The sequence below is a fragment of the Erpetoichthys calabaricus genome, chromosome 1 (assembly GCF_900747795.2).
Source record: "Erpetoichthys calabaricus chromosome 1, fErpCal1.3, whole genome shotgun sequence".
NCBI lineage: Eukaryota > Metazoa > Chordata > Cladistia > Polypteriformes > Polypteridae > Erpetoichthys > Erpetoichthys calabaricus.
In genome coordinates this window covers 71,315,399-71,335,395 of record NC_041394.2, presented here as the reverse complement: position 1 = coordinate 71,335,395, position 19,997 = coordinate 71,315,399, and the positions used below count along the sequence as shown (strand labels likewise).

Genomic DNA, 19,997 nt, shown 5'->3' with positions numbered 1-19,997 from the left:
TAGCTGGATACAAGGGAGGATGGAGCACCACTCCATCATACAGTACACTACTCATCACAAATACTCACCAACAACAACAACAACAACAACATTTATTTATATAGCACATTTTCATACAAAAAGTAGCTCAAAGTGCTTTACATAATGAAGAGAAGAAAAATAAAAGACAAAATAAGAAATTAAAATAAGACAACATTAGTTAACATAGAAAGGAGTAAGGTCCGATGGCCAGGGTGGACAGAAAAAACAAAAAAAAACTCCAGAAGGCTGGAGAAAAAAATAAAATCTGTAGGAGTTCCAGGCCACAAGACCGCCCAGTCCCCTCTGGGCATTCTACCAGGCCAACATAGTGTCCAGCTACCTTAAAGTGCATGACCTTATGATGTGAGACAAAAACGTATCAACCAGAGAGAACCTATGTAGGCACAGAGAAACTATGCCAACTACAGACATACAGTGACTCATGACTCCATAGCTGTGAGGCAACACTGCCAACCAATGTACCTGCAGCCTGTTACACAAATTAATTTAAAGACAGATATACAGTGCATCCGGAAAGTATTCACAGTGCTTCACTTTTTCCACATTTTGTTATGTTACAGCCTTATTCCAAAATGGATTAAATTCATTTTTTTCCTCAGAATTCTGCACACAACACCCCATAATGACAACATGAAAAAAGTTTACTTGAGATTTTTGCAAATTTATTAAAAATAAAAAAATTGAGAAAGCACATGTACATAAGTGTTCACAGCCTTTGCCATGAAGCTCGCAATTGAGCTCAGGTGCATCCTGTTTCCCCTGATCATCCTTGAGATGTTTCTGCAGCTTAATTGGAGTCCACCTGTGATAAATTCCGTTGATTGGACAGGATTTGGAAAGGCATACATCTGTCTATATAAGGTCCCACAGTTGACAGTTCATGTCAGAGCACAAACCAAGCATGAAGTCAAAGGAATTGTCTGTAGACCTCCGAGACAGGATTGTCTCGAGGCACAAATCTGGGGAAGGTTACAGAAAAATTTCGGCTGCTTTGAAGGTCCCAAAGAGCACAGTGGCCTCCATCATCCGTAAGTGGAAGAAGTTTGAAACCACCAGGACTCTTCCTAGAGCTGGCCGGCCATCTAAACTGAGCGATCGGGGGAGAAGGGCCTTAGTCAGGGAGGTGACCAAGAACCCGATGGTCACTCTGTCAGAGCTCCAGAGGTCCTCTGTGGAGAGAGGAGAACCTTCCAGAAGGACAACCATCTCTGCAGCAATCTACTAATCAGGCCTGTATGGTAGAGTGGCCAGACGGAAGCCACTCCTTAGTAAAAGGCACATGGCAGCCCACCTGGAGTTTGCCAAAAGGCACCTGAAGGACTCTCAGACCATGAGAAAGAAAATTCTCTGGTCTGATGAGACAAAGATTGAACTCTTTGGTGTGAATGCCAGGCGTCACGTTTGGAGGAAACCAGGCACTGCTCATCACCAGGCCAATACCATCCCTACAGTGAAGCATGGTGGTGCCAGCATCATGCTGTGGGGATGTTTTTCAGTGGCAGGGACTGGGAGACTAGTCAGGATAAAGGGAAAGATGACTGCAGCAATGTACAGAGACATCCTGGATGAAAACCTGCTCCAGAGCGCTCTTGACCTCAAACTGGGGCGACAATTCATCTTTCAGCAGGACAACGACCCTAAGCACACAGCCAAGATATCAAAGGAGTGGCTTCAGGACAACTCTGTGAATGTCCTTGACTGGCCCAGCCAGAGCCCAGACTTGAATCCGATTGAACATCTCTGGAGAGATCTTAAAATGGCTGTGCACCGACGCTTCCCATCCAACCTGATGGAGCTTGAGAGGTGCTGCAAAGAGGAATGGGCGAAACTGGCCAAGGATAGGTGTGCCAAGCTTGTGGCATCATATTCAAAAAGACTTGAGGCTGGAATTGCTGCCAAAGGTGCATCAACAAAGTATTGAGCAAAGGCTGTGAATACTTATGTACATGGGATTTCTCAGTTTTTTTATTTTTAATAAATTTCCAAAAACCTCAAGTAAACTTTTTTCACGTTGTCATTATGGGGTGTTGTGTGTAGAATTCTGAGGAAAAAAATGAATTTAATCCATTTTGGAATAAGGCTGTAACATAACAAAATGTGGAAAAAGTGATGCGCTGTGAATACTTTCCGGATGCAATGTAGGGGATTCAGAAAGTATTCAAATTCTTTCTCTTTCTGCAAAATTTACTATGTTGTAGATTTAATTTTAAACTGATAAATGTGCTATTTTTGCTCACCAATCTATGCACAATGACTGATAATGACAAAGTGAAAACATGTTTTCAGAAAGGTTTGCAAAATTATTAGAAATCAAAAACTGAAATCTTGCATTCATTAAAGTATTCAGACCGTTAACTCATTACTTTGTAGAATCCACTTTGGCAGCATTTACAGCTTTAGGATTTCTTGGGTAAGCCTCTACAAGCTTTACACACCTGGATTTCAGCAATTTATTCTTTTCTTCCTGGCAGATCCTCTCATGGATTGTTAGATTAAATGAGTTTTATAGTATTCTGTAAACTGCCATCTTCAGGTTTCTCCACAGATGTTCTGTTGGGGTTAAGTCTGAGCTCTGGTTGGGTCACTCAAGAATATTCAGAGACTTGTCCAGATGTCACTCCAGTATTGTCTTGGCTGTTTGCTTCAGGTCATTGTTGTACAGAAAGGTGAGCAGTCACCCTAGTCTGAGATCGCGTGTACCCCGGAGCACATTTACTTTAATGACTGCTCTGTATTTGGCTGCCTTCATCCTTCCCTCAATTCTGACCAGTCTCCTGTCCCTGCCACTAAGAAGCACCCTCATAGCATGATGCTGCCACCGCCATGCTTCAACATAGGGATGGTACAAGTCAGGTGATAAGCAGTACCTGGCCTTTTCCAGAAATAGTGTTTTGAGTTCTGCCCAGAAAGTTCACGTTTTTGTATCATCAGACCAGAGAATCTTTTTCTCGTACTATCAGAGTTCCTTAAACTGTCATGTGCCTTTAATTTAAGAGTGGCTCTGTCTAACCACCACGCCATAAAAGTCTGACTCATGGAGTGCTTTTGAGATGATCATACTTCCTACAGTTTCTCCCATCTCAGCAAAGGACGTCTGAAGCTCCGTTTGAAGTCCTTTGCTAGGGGTGACCATTGAGTTATTGGTCAATTCCTTTTATTGCCTGGTTACTCAGTTTAGTTGGATGGCAGACACTATGAAGAGTCCTGGTTTTTCCAAACTGCTTCCATTTCACATTTATTCAGACCACTGTGCTCCTGGAAACACTCAAAGCTCTAGAAATGGTTTTATACCCTTGCCCTGATCTATGTAATGAGGCCTTTCTAAACGATGTTCAATTAATTCAGATTGCCAAAGGTGGAGTCCAATCAAGTTCTACACAAACCTCAAGCATAATTAAAACAAACAGGATGGACTTGACCATAATGTGGAGTTCCATAGTAAATAGGAAACTTATATAAATGAAAGATTTCAGTTTTTGTTTTTTTTTTGTACATTTGCAAATCTTTCTGAAAATATAACAGCATTTTGGGGAAAAGTGAAAGCAGAATTTGGGCAGCTTGATCCTAGGCATATGTGGTGGGTTTTTGAACAATAATGGACTATAAACTGGCTCCCCCTACCATGGTGTGCAGCACCTCTCTGGCAGATGAGCTTAATAAGTTCTACATTTCCCTTAGAGATAGGGTGAGGAATTCAGTTATCCGGGAGAGACTCGGAGTAGAGTTGCTGCTCCTCTGCATTGAGAGGAGTCAGTTGAGGTGGTTCGGGCATCTGGTCAGGATGCCCCCTGGACGCCTCCCTGGGGGGGTGTCCTGGGCATGTCCTACTGGGAGAAGGTCACGGGGCAGACCCAGGACACGCTGGAGGGATTATATCCCCTGGCTGGCCTGGGAACGCCTCGGGGTCCTCCCAGAGGAGCTGGAGGAGGTGGCCGGGGAGAGGGAGGTCTGGGCTTCCCTGCTTAGGCTGCTGCCCCCGCGACCCGACCTCGGATGAGTGGTGGATAATGGATGGATGGATGGATAATTTTGAAATGTATGCTGTTAATGCCAGCCAGCGGTACAGCAACACATCTGCAATGGGAGTTCTACCCAGTGAGGAAACAGCTCTCACTTTCTTGGAACACGATCTAAGAAGAGCTTTGAGGAAAGTGAATGAACATCAGGAAGGCAGCAGGTCTAGATGGCATTCCAGGATGTGCTTTTAGGATCTGGGCTGATCAGCTTGCATCACTCTCCATGGTAATATTTCATCTCTCTTTACCCCAGTCTGTCATTCCAACATGCTTTAAAAGATCAACACTGTTCCTTTACCTAAGACGTCACATCCATTCTGCTTGAATGACTACTGTACTGTTGCACTAAAACGAATGAAGTGCTTCAAGTGGATAGTCAAAAATTACATATGCTCTTCACTGCCCAAAGTACTAAATCCATTATAGTTTGCACATTGCTCCTGTGATTCCATCACCCTGATCCTACATACGGTACTGGCCCACCTGGACAACAAGAGAGGAAATTACTGTATGTGCAAATGCTATTTATAGGCGATAGTGTAGCATTTAACACAACAAACCCTTCTAAACTTATTACCAAGCTCAGGGACCTTCACCTGAACACTTCATTGTGCAACTGGTTTTTAACTTTACAACAGGTAGACCCCAGGCAGTCTGAGTGGGTGGCCACACTACACTCATCACCTTCACCATAGCCGCTCCAAACGGCTCTGTGCTGAGTCCTCTACTCTACTCCCTGTACATATGACTGACTGTACGGGATGGACATGACTCTAACATAAGAAGTTGGTTGATGACACAGCTGTGGTAGGTCAGATCTCTAACAACAACAAGCAGGCTTACCTGGATGAAGTGGAGAGTCTGTCACACTGGTTTCAGGACATCAGTCTTCTATTGAATATCAACAAGACAAAGGATTTGATTTTGGACTTTGGGAGGAAACAGCAGAGCCACTTCCACTACCTCAGTGTTAACAGCACTCAGTTGGTGTTGTGAAACTGGGGAGTCCCAAAATCATACGTACCAAAAACACTTTCCAAAGTTTCCCAATAGAGGGGGTAAACACCATCAAAAAACCCTGTCTAGAAACCAAAAAGGACCAAGAAAGAGCTTTATAAAATAAAAGGTTTATTTTCCAAAGGCTGTTCAGGCACTAGAACCGAAGAGCACAAAAGAATTGCCTGAAAGGTAAAACACAGTAAACAAAGTCCCAGTGCGGAATCCAAAAACTGGAGACGAAATACAGAGCAGAGGTATAAAAATCATAAAACACAGGCCCAATAGGAAATTCTAAAAATATTGTCGAAAAATAGAGGACAGGAAAGCAATAAACAATAGCACAAAGCACATGGGTCGAGGAACGCTTAACACAAAGCATTTAATGTGCTACATTACATTTTGAGGGTTTGAGATAATCTAGTCAATTAAACACTGATTTTAAGATGAAGATTACGACTCTCTTCTTTAATGACTTGTCGACTTTAATCTCAGCATACACTTTTTTTCCCACTGTGTTCGTATTTTTTCTTCTCCGTGGCCCTAATACGCTTCCGTACTACAGGTACCGTGTGTAACTGTATGCGACAAATAAAATTTGATTTGCCTTTGTCATTATTGGTTATTGAGTATAGATTTATGAGTAAAATAGCAATTTTAAATTAAATCTACAATACAATAAAGTGCGTAGAAAGTGAAGGGGTCTGTGCTTTCTGAATCCACTGTAGATAGATAGTACTTACATAACAAATTGAATGTTTTCAACATTTTAGCTGAAAAATTACCGTTTTAATGAACATTGCATTTCCATAAAGACAGTATTTAAAAAATATAAAACAAAAAAGAAACATGCATTTTCTTTAGCAGGTTAGTTTGCATGAGTTGTCTGTGTGATTTGTGCAATTTTATGTATTGCACTCATTTGTTGAGGTTGTGTTGATCTCGTATTACTTATTTAACAAAAATAAGACGTGAAGTTCTACGCTAGGAAATGAGAAACAGTTACCACACGATTTAGGGTACACACGAGAAAGACTCGGCAAAACACAACAGCTTCGTGACTCCGCCCCTTCTTATCATCTATTGGCTCTGCCGTTCGTCGGCGAATGACTTTCCGGCCCCAGACCCGTATTCTCCCCGCCTTATCCGTTTTTTTTGGCCAATGAAATTACTGCTCCCCCTCCCGCGATTCCGGGGTGGCCGAGCTTGTGGGAGTCAGTGGAGAAGCAACGGTGATTATTGGGTTGAAACTGCCGGGACAGACGTGCAGGACAGAAAGCATTGGGTGAGTGACCCTGTTTGTACGCAGAACGTGTCCTCCAACTGCTGTGGTGACGCCCCTCGTACTTCACATCTGCCGTTACCGCCGCTCACGCGCCTGTCTGATGGCAGTGTACAGTTATTTTAACGGATAACGATTTGTCATATGCGCTTGACTTTTTTTCACATTTTACATTTTCAGTCCACAATGAAGTATTTTATGAATTACATCAATTTACCATTTTGTATTGCTTATTAAAATGAGAGATACATGCATTTGGAAAAACAAGTAGAGTCCCGTTATTCGAGCAATTATTTTATCGCTGGTATAGATTTCTTTTCCCGTTCACTGAAGGAGAATATTGGTGGAAAATGATGATCCATTTTTATAAGAATTTCTTAATACAGGGCCAGCATTGATCCAGAGCATCCCTAATCTGGCGTTGTTAATGTGACGGAAAGAACTGTTTTGCCTTTCCTGCTGGTGCCGGCAAAAATGATTTCTGTTTTCTGTGTCAAAATGACCTAAAAGCAAAAATGATGTTTTTTTTTTTCAAAGAATTTTTCCTTTTCAGTTTCAATGAATTAACCTTTTGACATAAGACGGAACAAATACTTCTATGAAGTTTGAGTAGTACTGTAATTTGAACAAGAGTCAGAGTTTCACTCAAATAGCACCAGCAATCGTTACATTGTTTTATTTGGTATGGGAACGTTTGCATTGCCTAATACCAACTGTGTGATGTACATAGTTTGAATTTGAATATCTTTATTTGAAAGTGTTTCTCAACCAGTAGACTGTTTTGAATTTAAGAAATTAATTAGCCAGCGGTGGGTTGTAGAAGCAAGTTGGAAACCAGCACGTTTCTAGGTGGTTTAAACAGAGAGTAATAGAACAGTTCTTGGTTATTAAATATGTTTCAACATTTAGGGTGATTAAGAAATATTTATTGAAAGTAATCCCTTCTCTGTCATCTCTGTAGTGTAGCCACCCTAGGAGGGGGTTGTTTAATTTTAACTAACTTGAGTTAGACATGTATGACATTTTCTCAGACTCCAACAATATGACGCTTTCACAGTTCAGTGTTATTTTAGAGAGCACACTGAGTGAAACCTATGGTACTTAAAGAAATTGCACTGAATTTTCTTATGTAAAGCTGGACATTTTTGAGTAGTTTGGTTATAGTCAAAGGTAAAGCCTCCTGTTAAGACTATAGCCATATTGTAGTTATGTATATACAGTATACTGTATATGTAGCTGAGATAGGCAACACTGCTCAATGGAGCAATTGCCTAGTTCAAGCAAAAAGACAGACTCAACCTTAGGCCCATTGAAAAAGGGTGGAATTCAGGAAATCATTACTGCTCAATTGCAGTGCTTCACCACAGCTGACACTAGTGTTTGAAAAGCAGCACAGAGGTCTCCCAACTGCAGTCTGCACTAAGACCCCACTTTAAACTAGCAGTAGGATTGGGTTGATGAGAATGCCTCAGAGGTCCAGAACTTCCAAAGCACAGGAGGAAAGCATTTAGCATGTTGGATAGGGATGTCACATCACAGCTGAAGTGTGAAGAACAGCAGGGCCTTAAAGCTGACACCCAAAGAAAGATCTTGAATAAATAATGACAGGAGAAAGCTAAGGAGAGGCATTTTTCTGATTGCCATGGTTTTTGTCCAGATAATGAAGATCATACTTAGGCTGAGCTTAAATGATCTTTTTCTTCTCTAGTCTAACAGTGGAACACAGATCTGAGAGGTGATGACTCCACCTTGCATAACTGAAATGGCATTTCGAACACCCATAGAAGCATGAACCTACTGAAAGATGACAACATTGAAACAATTGTGCAGTTTTCAGAAACCATATTGCTGAATGAAGCACCTTCCTTAGAAGAAGACATTCCACCAGATATTAGAAATGCTAACATTGTCACCATCTTAAGAAACAGTCACAACTTGTGGTGTGGAAACTACCGAGGCATTGCCCTGCTCCCCACTGCTGGGAAAAGTCTTCACATCTGTAATAATAATAATAATAATTATAATAATAATTGAGTAGTGAGAAAAGCACTATATAAATGTAAACAAAGTGCTTTACATATTGAGTGGGTAGCCCCTTGAACCACCAGTAATGTGCAGCATTAACCTGGATGATGTGACGGCAGCCATTTTGCACCAGTGCACTCACAACATATTAGCTGTTAGATGGTGAAGGAGTGCCAGATGGATATCCAGTTAGGGACAGGGGATGATTAGAGGGCCAGAATAACTAGACCATGGTGGGCAGTTTAGCCAGGACATGGGGATACACCCTACTCTTTGCAAAGGATGCCCAGGGATCTTTTATGACCACAGAGATTCAGGACCTCAAATTTATGTCTCATTGGAATGATGGTGCCATTTTTACAGAACAGTGTCCCCATCACCACACTGGGACTGGGATCCTCACAAAGAACACATGGTAAATATCCCCTGCTGGCCTCACCAACACCTCTTCCAGCAGCAACCCAGGTTGGCCTCCTATCCAAGTACTACCTAGGCCCGAACATGCTTAGCTTCTGTACTCCTAAATCAACCATTCCAACTTATTACATTAATTCCATTGTGGCTTCATAGCCCCCTGAGGCACTACTGACATGGACCTGATAAAGTCCCTTGACTCTTATGAATTGAGGAGCCCTGATCCTGTCTAAAACAAGAATGTTTAGTCAAATTTATGACCATCCTTTAGCTGGTGCACAACCAGATGCCTGCAACTCTCCTTTGCTATGAGACAGAAATAGATATCTTCATCCTCCAGATTGGTATATAATAAGTTTCAGTTATCACCACAATCATTTTCATTATTTTTCCCCTGCATTATTCTCCTTCTGGTTTATGAATACTTTCGATAGGGGATTATTTGAATGCTAGTTTGACAGAAACCCATTCAGCCTACACCACCGTATGGCCAAGTCAAAAGGGACTTGAGAATCATGGACCAACAGTATGTTAAAGACTTTGCTGTTTTGCCCATGTCTTATAAAAGCTTCAGACTACTCTGGGCCTCATCGGTATGGCCATGAAGAATTTAGGACTCTCCCATTAACATTACTAAAACCAATATATTTTAACAAGAAACCCCTTGGCTAGGTAGCTTGATCCATTTGGAAGTTCTTGACTGCTTTCCATACCTAGACATTGAATTTACTCAAAAGGAAACCATCGGGGAATACATTCAAAACAGATTTATTTGTATTAGGTCTTTCTTCTTCAGTAAACTGCATTATTGGATTTTCCATAAGTGTGACTTCATAAAGGAATCAAAGTTAATGGTCTATCAAACACCAAACAGTAAAATAATGCAACTTGGCTTCACATTAAATGTAATGCTTTTGACTGTTTTAAGATGTGTTTAAATGTAAAAACTAATTCCATTCTGGTAAGCATAACAGTTGTGTCATGAACCTGTTGTTGTTACTTTGATGTCTGCTTTGCATCCATTTTTATTTCCTGTAAAGCAATGTCTCATTTTTGCATTTTGCTTTACTCCACCCAACAACATTTTCATGCCCAATAACTTTCATATAAATGTCTTAACTGTCCTTTTTCTGTTTATGTTGTAGACAGTATTTGTAACTTGTAATGGAAAAGTTGAAACTTTAGCAAGTTAAGCAATGAAATTATGAAGTCCACTGTATAAAAGCGACTAATAAAAAAATTAGTAGTGTCAAATGTTGAGAACAGAAAGTTTAGTCTGTTTATAGTTATGGACATAAGAGGAGATATTTTGACAGACATATTAGTGTTTACTAAAACAAAAAATATTGTTTGTTATTCTTTTTTGCCTTATTCCTCTTTTCTTTGCTTTTTTTACAGTTAATATATCGCACCATAATTTTTCATTTAATAGGGATTTAGAATTTATTAATTCGTAAAGTCTGCTCTGACCTACAATAATGTTCCTTTTTTGACACATTAACTCATAATTTGTATCCTTACTATTTTTTGTTGTAGCTTATTCAAGTCAGTGCTGTACTTAATATATTTTTCTTTTTTTCCTCTGTAGTCTGCTCCAGCCACTTTGGTTTACACCATGATGATGACAGAACAGTCATCTGCTGGTTGCAGCAGCACCAGCCACTGCTATGCTTCTCAGCCCGGTAAAACTTCCAAGATCCGTGGACAGGCCAACAGCAGTGTTGACGTGGTACATGTTGATTTTCCTGATGTCCCTGCTGCTCTGTTAGATAGCCTGAATCAGCAGAGGGTAGAGGGCAAATTATGTGACCTGTCTATCCATGTGCAGGGTCAAATATTCCGTGCTCACAGATGTGTTCTGGCAGCATCCTCACCTTATTTCCATGACCAGGTATGTTCATGGCAGTAAAGTATAATAAATTCAATCAGTAAAAATAGTAAGTATCATACGTTTATCTGATATGTGATGTAATTCTGCATGTATGAAATATTATGATGAAGGTTTAAATCTACAGTGCAACAGAAACTAGAGATTAGTCTGAAATTATTGACCAGTTGAATGAGACTCCCCTCTTCAAGTGCTAAATACTAAATTGAAGAATAGGCTGCATGAAACTTGAAGTGAGGGTCATACTAGCAAATTGAAACTATGGGTTAAAGCATATGGCACACAATGTTTACATATTACTTTAATATTTAATGCTAAACAGGCAAATAAGTCTAAATTCAATTCATATTTCACACTTGGGTGTGAGCTGTCAGTTACAAACATGACAGTCTGTTGAAGGCCATATAAAGCAGCATGCTATAGATGGGTTGCAGTGCTAAAATCACTTAGTACAATGTCTGCTTACAAATAAAGTTAAAAAAAAAGTTGCATGGGTGGCACACATCAACAGAAATGTAACTGTTAAGTTAACATTAAGCTGGGCACATTTCCCTGCCATAGTTTGAATTAATTTATTTCCAGAGATGTTTAGGTTAATAGTACTCACTTCCTAATGCTTTTGAGGTCAACAAGTTAAAGAATGTCACAAGAACTGAACTGTATCCAGCTGGACATTCATGGGAGATATGATGATGACGTCTGAGGCTGAATGTTCTGCTTTAGTTAGCGTAGCAGTTACAAGAATAAGCATAGCTTAAATTCTCTCATGGAAGTACCAGATCCTGGATGATTCTGTTCCAAGTTGCATATAAACTGGCCATAAAATGGATTATAGTGATAATGCCTAGATATTTGCTTCCTACTTAAATATAGGAACCTATATCATACCTTGAGATACGAGTGCCCCAACGTACAAGTTTTTTGAGATACGAGCCGTCACTAGGTCGATTTTTTGTCTTGATTTACGAGCCAAAATTCGAAATACGAGCCATCAAAGAGCTTGTCGCCGCATATTCCGAGGAACTGACGACGGAGGAGTTGACGGAACTACAGACGCGGCGACATACGGAGGTTCTGCAGGAGATCGATATCGCGGAGGAGGCAGAGGCGAAGGAGGTTACCTCATAAAGTGAGATAAAGGAAGTGTTTGCAATGTGGGAAAAAGTTTCGAACTTTAAAGAAAAGAAACACCCTGAAAAAGTTACAACTGATCGCGCTATTTAATGACACTTGCCTAATTAATTTCAGAAACATTCTAAAGGGGAAGACTAAACAAAGCTCCTTGGATAGGTTTCTATTGAAACACCTTGAGAATGAAAGTGAGGAAAGTGTGGCAAAAAAGAAAAAAAACTAGTGAAGAAGAAAATTAAGTTAAGCAAAAGTGAAAGAAAAAAACATTACAATACGCTAAGCGGCTTCACCAGCATCTAGATAGATAGATAGATAGATAGATACTTTATTAATCCCAGGGGGAAATTCACATACTCCAGCAGCAAAAAATATTAAATTAAAGAGTAATAAAAAATGCAGGTAAAAAACAGACAATAACTTGAATAATGTTCAACGTTTACCCCCTCTGGTGGAATTGAAGAGTCGCATAGTTTGGGGGAGGAATGATCTTCTCAGTCTGTCAGTGGAGCAGGACAGTGACAGTAGTCTGTCGCTGAAACTGCTCCTCTGTCTGGAGATGACACTGTTTAATGGATGTAGTGGATTCTCCATAATTGATAGGAGCCTGCTGAGTGCCTGTTGCTCTGCTACGGATGTTAAACCGTCCAGGTCTATGCCAACAATAGAGCTTGCCTTCCTCACCAGTTTGTCCAGGCGTGAGGCATCCTTCTTCTTAATGCTGCCTCCCCAGCACACCACTGCGTAGAAGAGGGCACTCGCCACAACCATCTGATAGAACATCTGCAGCATCTTACTGCAGATGTTGAAGGATGCCAGTCTTCTAAGGAAGTACAGGCGGCTCTGTCCTTTCTTGCACAGAGAATCAGTATTGGCAGTCCAGTCCAATTTATCGTCCAGCTGCACTCCCAGATATTTATAGGTCTGCACCCTCTGCACACAGTCATCTCTGATGATCACGGGGTCCATGAGGGGCCTGGGTCTCCTAAAATCCACCACCAGTTCCTTGGTTTTGCTGGTGTTCAGTTGTAGGTGGTTTAAGTTGCACCATTTAACAAAGTCCTTGATGAGGAGTATTATGTGTTAGGTTTTATTTTGTTTGTATACAATATTTGTTTATTATAAATACATTTTTCTTATGTTGAAAACATTTAACAAAAAATTGGGGTGGTTTTTTTGGGGGCTGGCACGAATTAATCTCATTTCAATTAATTTCAATGGGGAAAATTGATTTGAGATACAAGCATTTTGACTTACGAGCTCAGTCACGGAACGAATTAAACTTGTATCTCAAGGTACCACTGTATTCATGTATGTCCAACTTCTGGCTCTACCCGTAACAAACAGTATACACAAGTAGGCCGGCACATGTCTTGGGGTGAGTGAGCAGAACAGGAATACCGAAGTAAATATCAATGTAGATACTGAGATGATATGCAAACTCCCTCTAGGAAGTATTCAGTTTGGGAGCCCTTAGTAAAATTGTCAAAATGTGAACATGAAATAAAAGAGTTTTCTATGTATATGTTAAAACCATCTGGATTACAAATTAGGCTCAGTGTAATTATCATACATTCAATTGAGCATGACTTGTTAGCTCTCCTTTTATTGGATTAACTCACTATTAACTTGTCTCTTTTGTTTTCTTTGCAGGTTATGCTAAAAAATGTTAGCTCAGTAGTCTTGCCTTCAGTGATGGATCCCTTTGCATTTGAGAGTGTCCTGGGCTCTGCTTACACTGGCAAGCTGAGCATGGCATCGGATGAGATCATCAACTATGTGACGGTTGGCAGCTTCCTGCAGATGTGGCATGTAGTGGACAAGTGCACAGAGCTACTTCGGGAAAGTAGCTTGACAGGAGCAAGTCATAGTCTTCGACCACATTCCTCTAGCCGTAATGTGGAGCACCAGTCTCCAAGCAGCACCAACTATTATAGTCCCAGAGAAACACCTAGTGGAATAAATGCAGTTGAACATGTAACTGATGGGATGGCTTCTGGTCACAGACATAGTAGACATGATGTGGGTGATTCAGTTGGTTCTTCACCACCTCCTGTTATTCCCCCTTTATCGTCTCATCCAAGAAACATGCCTGCACAGTCCTCTTGGGGGGAAAATAGTAATACCCCTTCCACAAGCCAGACAGCATATACTGAAAAGAGGTGGCTCATAGGCAGGCAGCAGCCATCAGTAGAATTTGAGTGCAGTGAATCCAGTGCCTACTCTGAAGAGATGGGTCTAAGCAACAGGGGAGTTGGACTTCACTATGACTCTGCCAGGTCGAAACAGTTATCACTTTGTGATGAAGCACGCATTGGTATGGGCCGGAGAAGCCGAAACAAAAGTCTGAACAAAATGAAGTATCGAAACCTGGCTAGTCGAATGCCAAGCTGTGTAAATTTGGCATCACCTACAGGTTCGGCTCAGCAAGCTCATCCTCAGGTGACTGGGGCCGGCAGACTTCGAGGTGTTAGGCACAGTTTACGACGAACCAGTGTGAAAAGGGACACCCGGTCTGCCAATCAAGAAAGTGGCTTAGTATTAACATGTGACGATGATGAGCAAGTTAAAGACCGAGAAATAGGAGAAAGAGCAGATGGACTGCTAAATCATGAAGTGAGGAATCATTCAGACCCTGAAATTACTACAGATCGTAAGGATCCTTCTCTTGGAGATGTTATGGTTGCAGATCTCGCCAATGAACAGGACAGAGAATTGTTGGGACACCACAATTCACAGACACAGCAAAGGCACTGGGTAGAACAGCAGCAACAGCAAGTTATGGGGGCATCTGGTGTTCAAGGTGAGTTTTTAAAAATACTTTGGTAGCTAATTATGTACATAATAGTTTCATGTAACTTAAGGACAAATCCAAGATTTTTTTCTTCTTAATTATAATAAACTGGTTTGCAATAGGAAAATCATTGTAGAATTCTTATGTAACAATGCATTTTAAAGGCAGGCTGCTCATCAACGGACATGAATCCATGTTTAGATGGCCTGGTGGCACTGTAGTTAGTACTGCTACCTCATGACAGACTCTTGGATTTGAATATTAGCTTGAGCACTGTCTGTGTAGAGTTTATATGTTACTCCCTCTGCTTGTATCCATCTATATTCCTTCTATATTCTAAAGATATACATGTTAATAGGTGGCTTTAAGCTGGCCCTGTATGAGTGTGTATAGATACAATTGTTAGTGTTTGCTGCTCCAGACTGTTTTATTTGGTATGGGAATATTTGTGATAACCAGTAAATAGACTGATAAAGAATTGTCAGAGAAGAACTGAAATCTATTTTCATCTAGTTACTTCACCAGAATTATGGGTTTTCTTTTAAATGACTCCTCGAGGAAAGACATTTGGAAATCACTCAATTGGCCATTTTTGAAAAAAGGTATATAATAATATGTGCTTTTCATTAAGTCATGCTTTCTTTGTAGAATCTGACTGTTCATTCATGTTTTTGCATGGGCCTGTTTCTGGTGCTGCAGTATTCATCTTCTTTAGAAGGCATTCTGTCAAGTTGATAGTCTCAGAGAGTGAGTTCACTTTATGTTTGTGAACCCTGTGCTATGGACTCTCCCCATTCAAGGTTACTTTTCAGATTTGGAATTAAGATGGACTCACTTAATTATGTCCACTAAGACTGGCATCACAGAAGAGAATCACAAGTAACAAGTGGAATAAAGATGCTTTGCTAGAGCGTATTTAAGAATTCACAGTAAAAATATTCTGCAATTCAGTTCAGTGCCAAGAGGAAACATGCTTTAATAAATGTGTTAATTTTTAAGCTTTTTTGCATTGTTTGTTAAACTGTGTTGAAAATGCAAAGTAATGCCATAGAAATGCTAGGTTGGATATACAGAAATAACTGGAACCTTTGTGAAAATGAGTAGGTGATTGTTTTCTGCAATTGTAAACAATATGAATTTGTATAAAGAGAATAATGGCACATGTCATATTGTTTTGGAAGCTTTAATATAAGGAGTATGTATACATGTATGAATATTTTATTCTGTGCTAAAAGTCTTGTATTCTTCACAGTTTATTCCAGCACAGTGGCTTAAAGTAGAAGTTGTTCACTGAAAGTCCCAGTGGCTTCTTGTTTTCACTGCAACCACGTCTTTAACTGAACCGCTTGCATGATTAGATGTTGTATTTTTCACACTTTCTTCCATCCATTCACTGATCTTACTTGGTTAAGTTTTAGGGTTTTGGGGAGCTAGCGTGCATCTTGGCAGCACTGATTACAATGCCAGAACCCACACTGAGCAGGGTGACAGTGAGTTTCACAATACATGAATATATCTTACTGGGCAAATTTAAAGTAGCCACACCAACTGGGGAGAACGTGCAAATCCCAAAGAAACAGGGACTGAGAGTACCTGGCTTTGATGTGCATTGTCAGTCCCTGGAGGCAATGGCACTATCAGCGAACCTAAAGTGATTATCAGGTATGAAATTTACTGAGGTTAAGTATCAATATTACTATAAGGTACAGGAGTGTTGTCATTTTTAATTTTTTTTGTTCAGAATGTTCTCTTGTTTGGTACATATGTATACATCCAGGCAGTTTCTAGTAAAGGGAATCTGGTCTAAGTGTTAGAGGGTAAACTGTTTCTCCTGTGGACATGGAGGTATTTGTACATTGTCTCCTGTTGAGAACCGTTCATGAGCTGTTTAAGCAGAAGGGTAAGCATTAATAGGTAAATTAAGGATCTGGAGTATAGAACTGTGAATTAGGTGCCTTTGATATGAATGAGTTTTAGTAAAAAACAAACAAAACTTACAGTGATTGGTAATTTTGAACACTTGTGTGAAATGCGTAAAATGGGTCCCCAAGAATTAAATTTGGCTTAAGTTGTGCATAAAAGTCATCAACAAACCTTTCACCTTAGCTGTGGTTGCCACTTGTAGGAGTGTCTGAGTAGCTCTGCGAATAGGACATACAAGAGCAACGTTACGCTTAATTAGTTCTCGTCAAACAGTCCATGAGCTACAGAAGCTTCATAAACTTTCATGAACATTGTAGCACATAAAGCATTTTAAAAATAAATACTGTAAATGGACTGCTTTACTAATCTTTTTCAGAAAACATTAAATAATGTTAAAATACAGTGTAATATCTGATTGTTTGACTAAAAATATCAAACATATTCAAAAGTTTGACTTTTCTCTTTATATTTTAAATACACAGATTTAATCATCCTGTGGTTAGCCATTATTTTGACAAAGGTTGCTGCTTTTCTATATCTTGAGTTGTAGTGATTTGCAGTTGGTGTATCTCGTCAAACAAAAATGTTAAATGAGAATTTAGTATAGCAGTCTTCTAATACAGCACTTTAAAATTTAGAAGCATGCAATAAATATAATAGGAAATCGTTAACATATTCTTTAAAAACCTCTAATTAAAGTGTAAATGTAAATGAGTATTTTTAACGCCACATAATTAGATTTTGTAAGATAACATTCTTAAACCTTTAAGCCAGTTTATTCTCATGGTATGTCAGAGCCTATCCTGGCAGTATTTAAGATTCATCTGTATTTTTTTTTAATGTATTTATAGTAGGTATGATAGTTTTCCAGCCTTTCTAGAAAAACATCTAGCTGAGGTTTTTTTTTTTAGACTAGCACATTTTATTTTGACAGCACTGTAAGGTGACAGATGTTTAGATACACCAAGTTGTTAAAGCAACTTGTAATTATGTAATTTATTATTATGATGTAATTTAGCTCTGCTAAGACAGCCCTAGTATAAACCTGCTTTGTCTCATGAAGGTTCTGCATTGATTGATCATTACTGAAACCAAACCTGTGCAATCAACAAAAAGCATAAAAACACAAGGAGTTTAAGATTAGGAGACAATCCAGTCTGTTAAGCTCATTTGTTTTGTTAATAATCAGGATGTCCCAAAATCTCATCCAAATGCTTTGTAAAAGGCTTTTGCTTCAACTGCAGGTTTCAGTAATCTGTCCCAGATTGTAATGACACTGCAAAGAAAAATGCTCACTGGATTCAGACTTAAAAGCACTCACCATTAGTTTCCACTGGTTTCTTTGAGTAGTTGTTTCACTACATAGTCAAAAGAATTTTGCTGAATCAGCTTTACTAATGAATTTGAGAATTTTGAAGTCCTGGATTAGGTCCCCCCACAGCCTTCTGAAGATTAAGGAAGTTTAATCAACTTGCCTATCAGAACTGTGCATGCCCTTTAGGCATGGGATGCATTTAGTTGCTTTTCTCTAGCTAGCTAGCTAGCTCCTACAGCTGCTATGTCTTTCGGTAGTGTGCTCAGCAGAACTACGGACAGTACTCCAGATGTGGACTCATTATTGTATTATACACTCTGAGCATAATGTCCCTTGATTTACAGTCATATAAAAAAGTTTGGGAGCCCCTCTCAGCCTGCATAATAATTTACTTTACTTTCAACAAAAATAACAGTGGTATGTCTTTCATTTCCTAGGAACATCTGAGTACTGGGGTGTTTTCCGAACAAAGATTTTTAGTGAAGCAGTATTTAGTTGTATGAAATTAAATCAAATGTGAAAAACTGGCTGTGTGCAAAAATTTGGGTCCCCTAGTAATTTTGCCGATTTGAATGCATGTAACTGCTCAATACTGATTACTTACAACACCAAATTGGTTGGATTAGCTCATTAAACCCTGAACTTCATAGAGAGGTGTGTCCAATCATGAGAAATGGTATTTAAGGTGGTCATTTACAAGTTGTGCTTCCCTTTGACTCTCCTCTTAAGAGTGACAGCATGGGATCCTCAAAGCAACTCTCAAAATATCTGAAAACAAAGTTTGTTCAGTATCATGGTTTAGGGGAAGGCTACAAAAAGCTATCTCAGAGGTTTAAACTGTCAGTTTCAACTGTAAGGATGTAATCAAGAAATGGAAGGCCACAGGCACAGTTGATGTTGAACCCAGGTCTGGCAGGCCAAGAAAAATATAGGAGCGGCATATGCGCAGGATTGTGAGAATGGTTACAGACAACCCACAGATCACCTCCAAAGACCTGCAAGAACATCTTGCTGCAGATGGTGTATCTGTACATCGTTCTACAATTCAGCGCAATTTGCACAAAGAACATCTGTATGGCAGGGTGATGAGAAAGAAGCCCTTTCTGCACTCACGCCACAAACAGAGTCGCTTGTGTATTACAAATGCTCATTTAGACAAGCAAGATTAATTTTGGAACAAAGCGCTTTGGACTGATGAGACAAAAATTGAGTTATTTGGTCATAACAAAAAGCGTTTTGCATGGTGGAAGAAGAACACCGCATTCCAAGAAACCACCTGCTACCTACTGTCAAATTTGGTGGCGGTTCCATCATGCTGTGGGGCTGTGTGGCTAGTTCAGGGACTGGGGCCCTTGTTAAAGTCGAGGGTCGGATGAATTCAACCCAATATCAACAAATTCTTCAGGATAATGTTCAAGCATCAGTCACAAAGTTGAAGTTACGCAGGGGTTGGATATTCCAGCAAGACAATGACCCAAAATACAGTTAGAAATCTACAAAGGCATTCATCAGAGGGAGAAGTACAATGTTCTGGAATGGCCGTCACAGTCCCCTGACTTGAATATCATCGAAAATCTATGGGTTGATTTGAAGCAGGCTGTCCATGCTCAGCAGCCATCAAATTTAACTGAACTGGAGAGATTTTGTATGGAAGAATGGTCAACAATACCTCCATCCAGAATACAGACACTCATCAAAGGCTATAGGAGGCGTCTAGAGGCTGTTATATTTGCAAAAGGAGGCTCAACTAAGTATTGATGTAATATCTCTGTTGGGGTGCCCAAATTTATGCACCTGTCTAATTTTGTTGTGATGCATGTGGCACATTTTCTGTTAATCCAATAAACTTAATGTCACTGCTGAAATACTACTGTTTCCATAAGGCATGTCATATATTAAAAGGAAGTTGCTACTTTGAAAGCTCAGCCAATGATAAACAAAAATCCAAAGAATTAAGAGGGGTTCCCAAACTTTTTCATATGACTGTATATTCAAATGTTTTACAACATAATTGAAGATTTAACTTGCCTTTTTAGTGTGTTCAGAGCTATGTTTGTGTGTATATTTATTTATTTATCTACCTATTTATGTATTTATTTATTTAAAAAGCTTCTGTGAAAAGCCAAATTCCCCTGGGGACAAATAAGTTAATTCTATCTATCTATCTATCTATC

At 39.7% G+C, this 19,997-nt stretch overlaps 1 protein-coding gene across 1 annotated transcript in view; it reads left to right on the top strand.

The window, feature by feature from the left end:
• The first annotated feature begins 6,201 nt into the window (after positions 1-6,201).
• Positions 6,202-19,997, top strand: part of LOC114651667 (uncharacterized) — a 32,524-nt gene continuing 18,728 nt past the window's right edge. Inside the window, exons 1-3 of the mRNA XM_028801521.2 lie at positions 6,202-6,339; positions 10,364-10,666; positions 13,445-14,594. Of these exons, the coding sequence (XP_028657354.2) occupies positions 6,217-6,339; positions 10,364-10,666; positions 13,445-14,594 (1,576 nt within the window). The 5' untranslated portion in view covers positions 6,202-6,216. The remainder of the gene's footprint in view (positions 6,340-10,363; positions 10,667-13,444; positions 14,595-19,997) is intronic.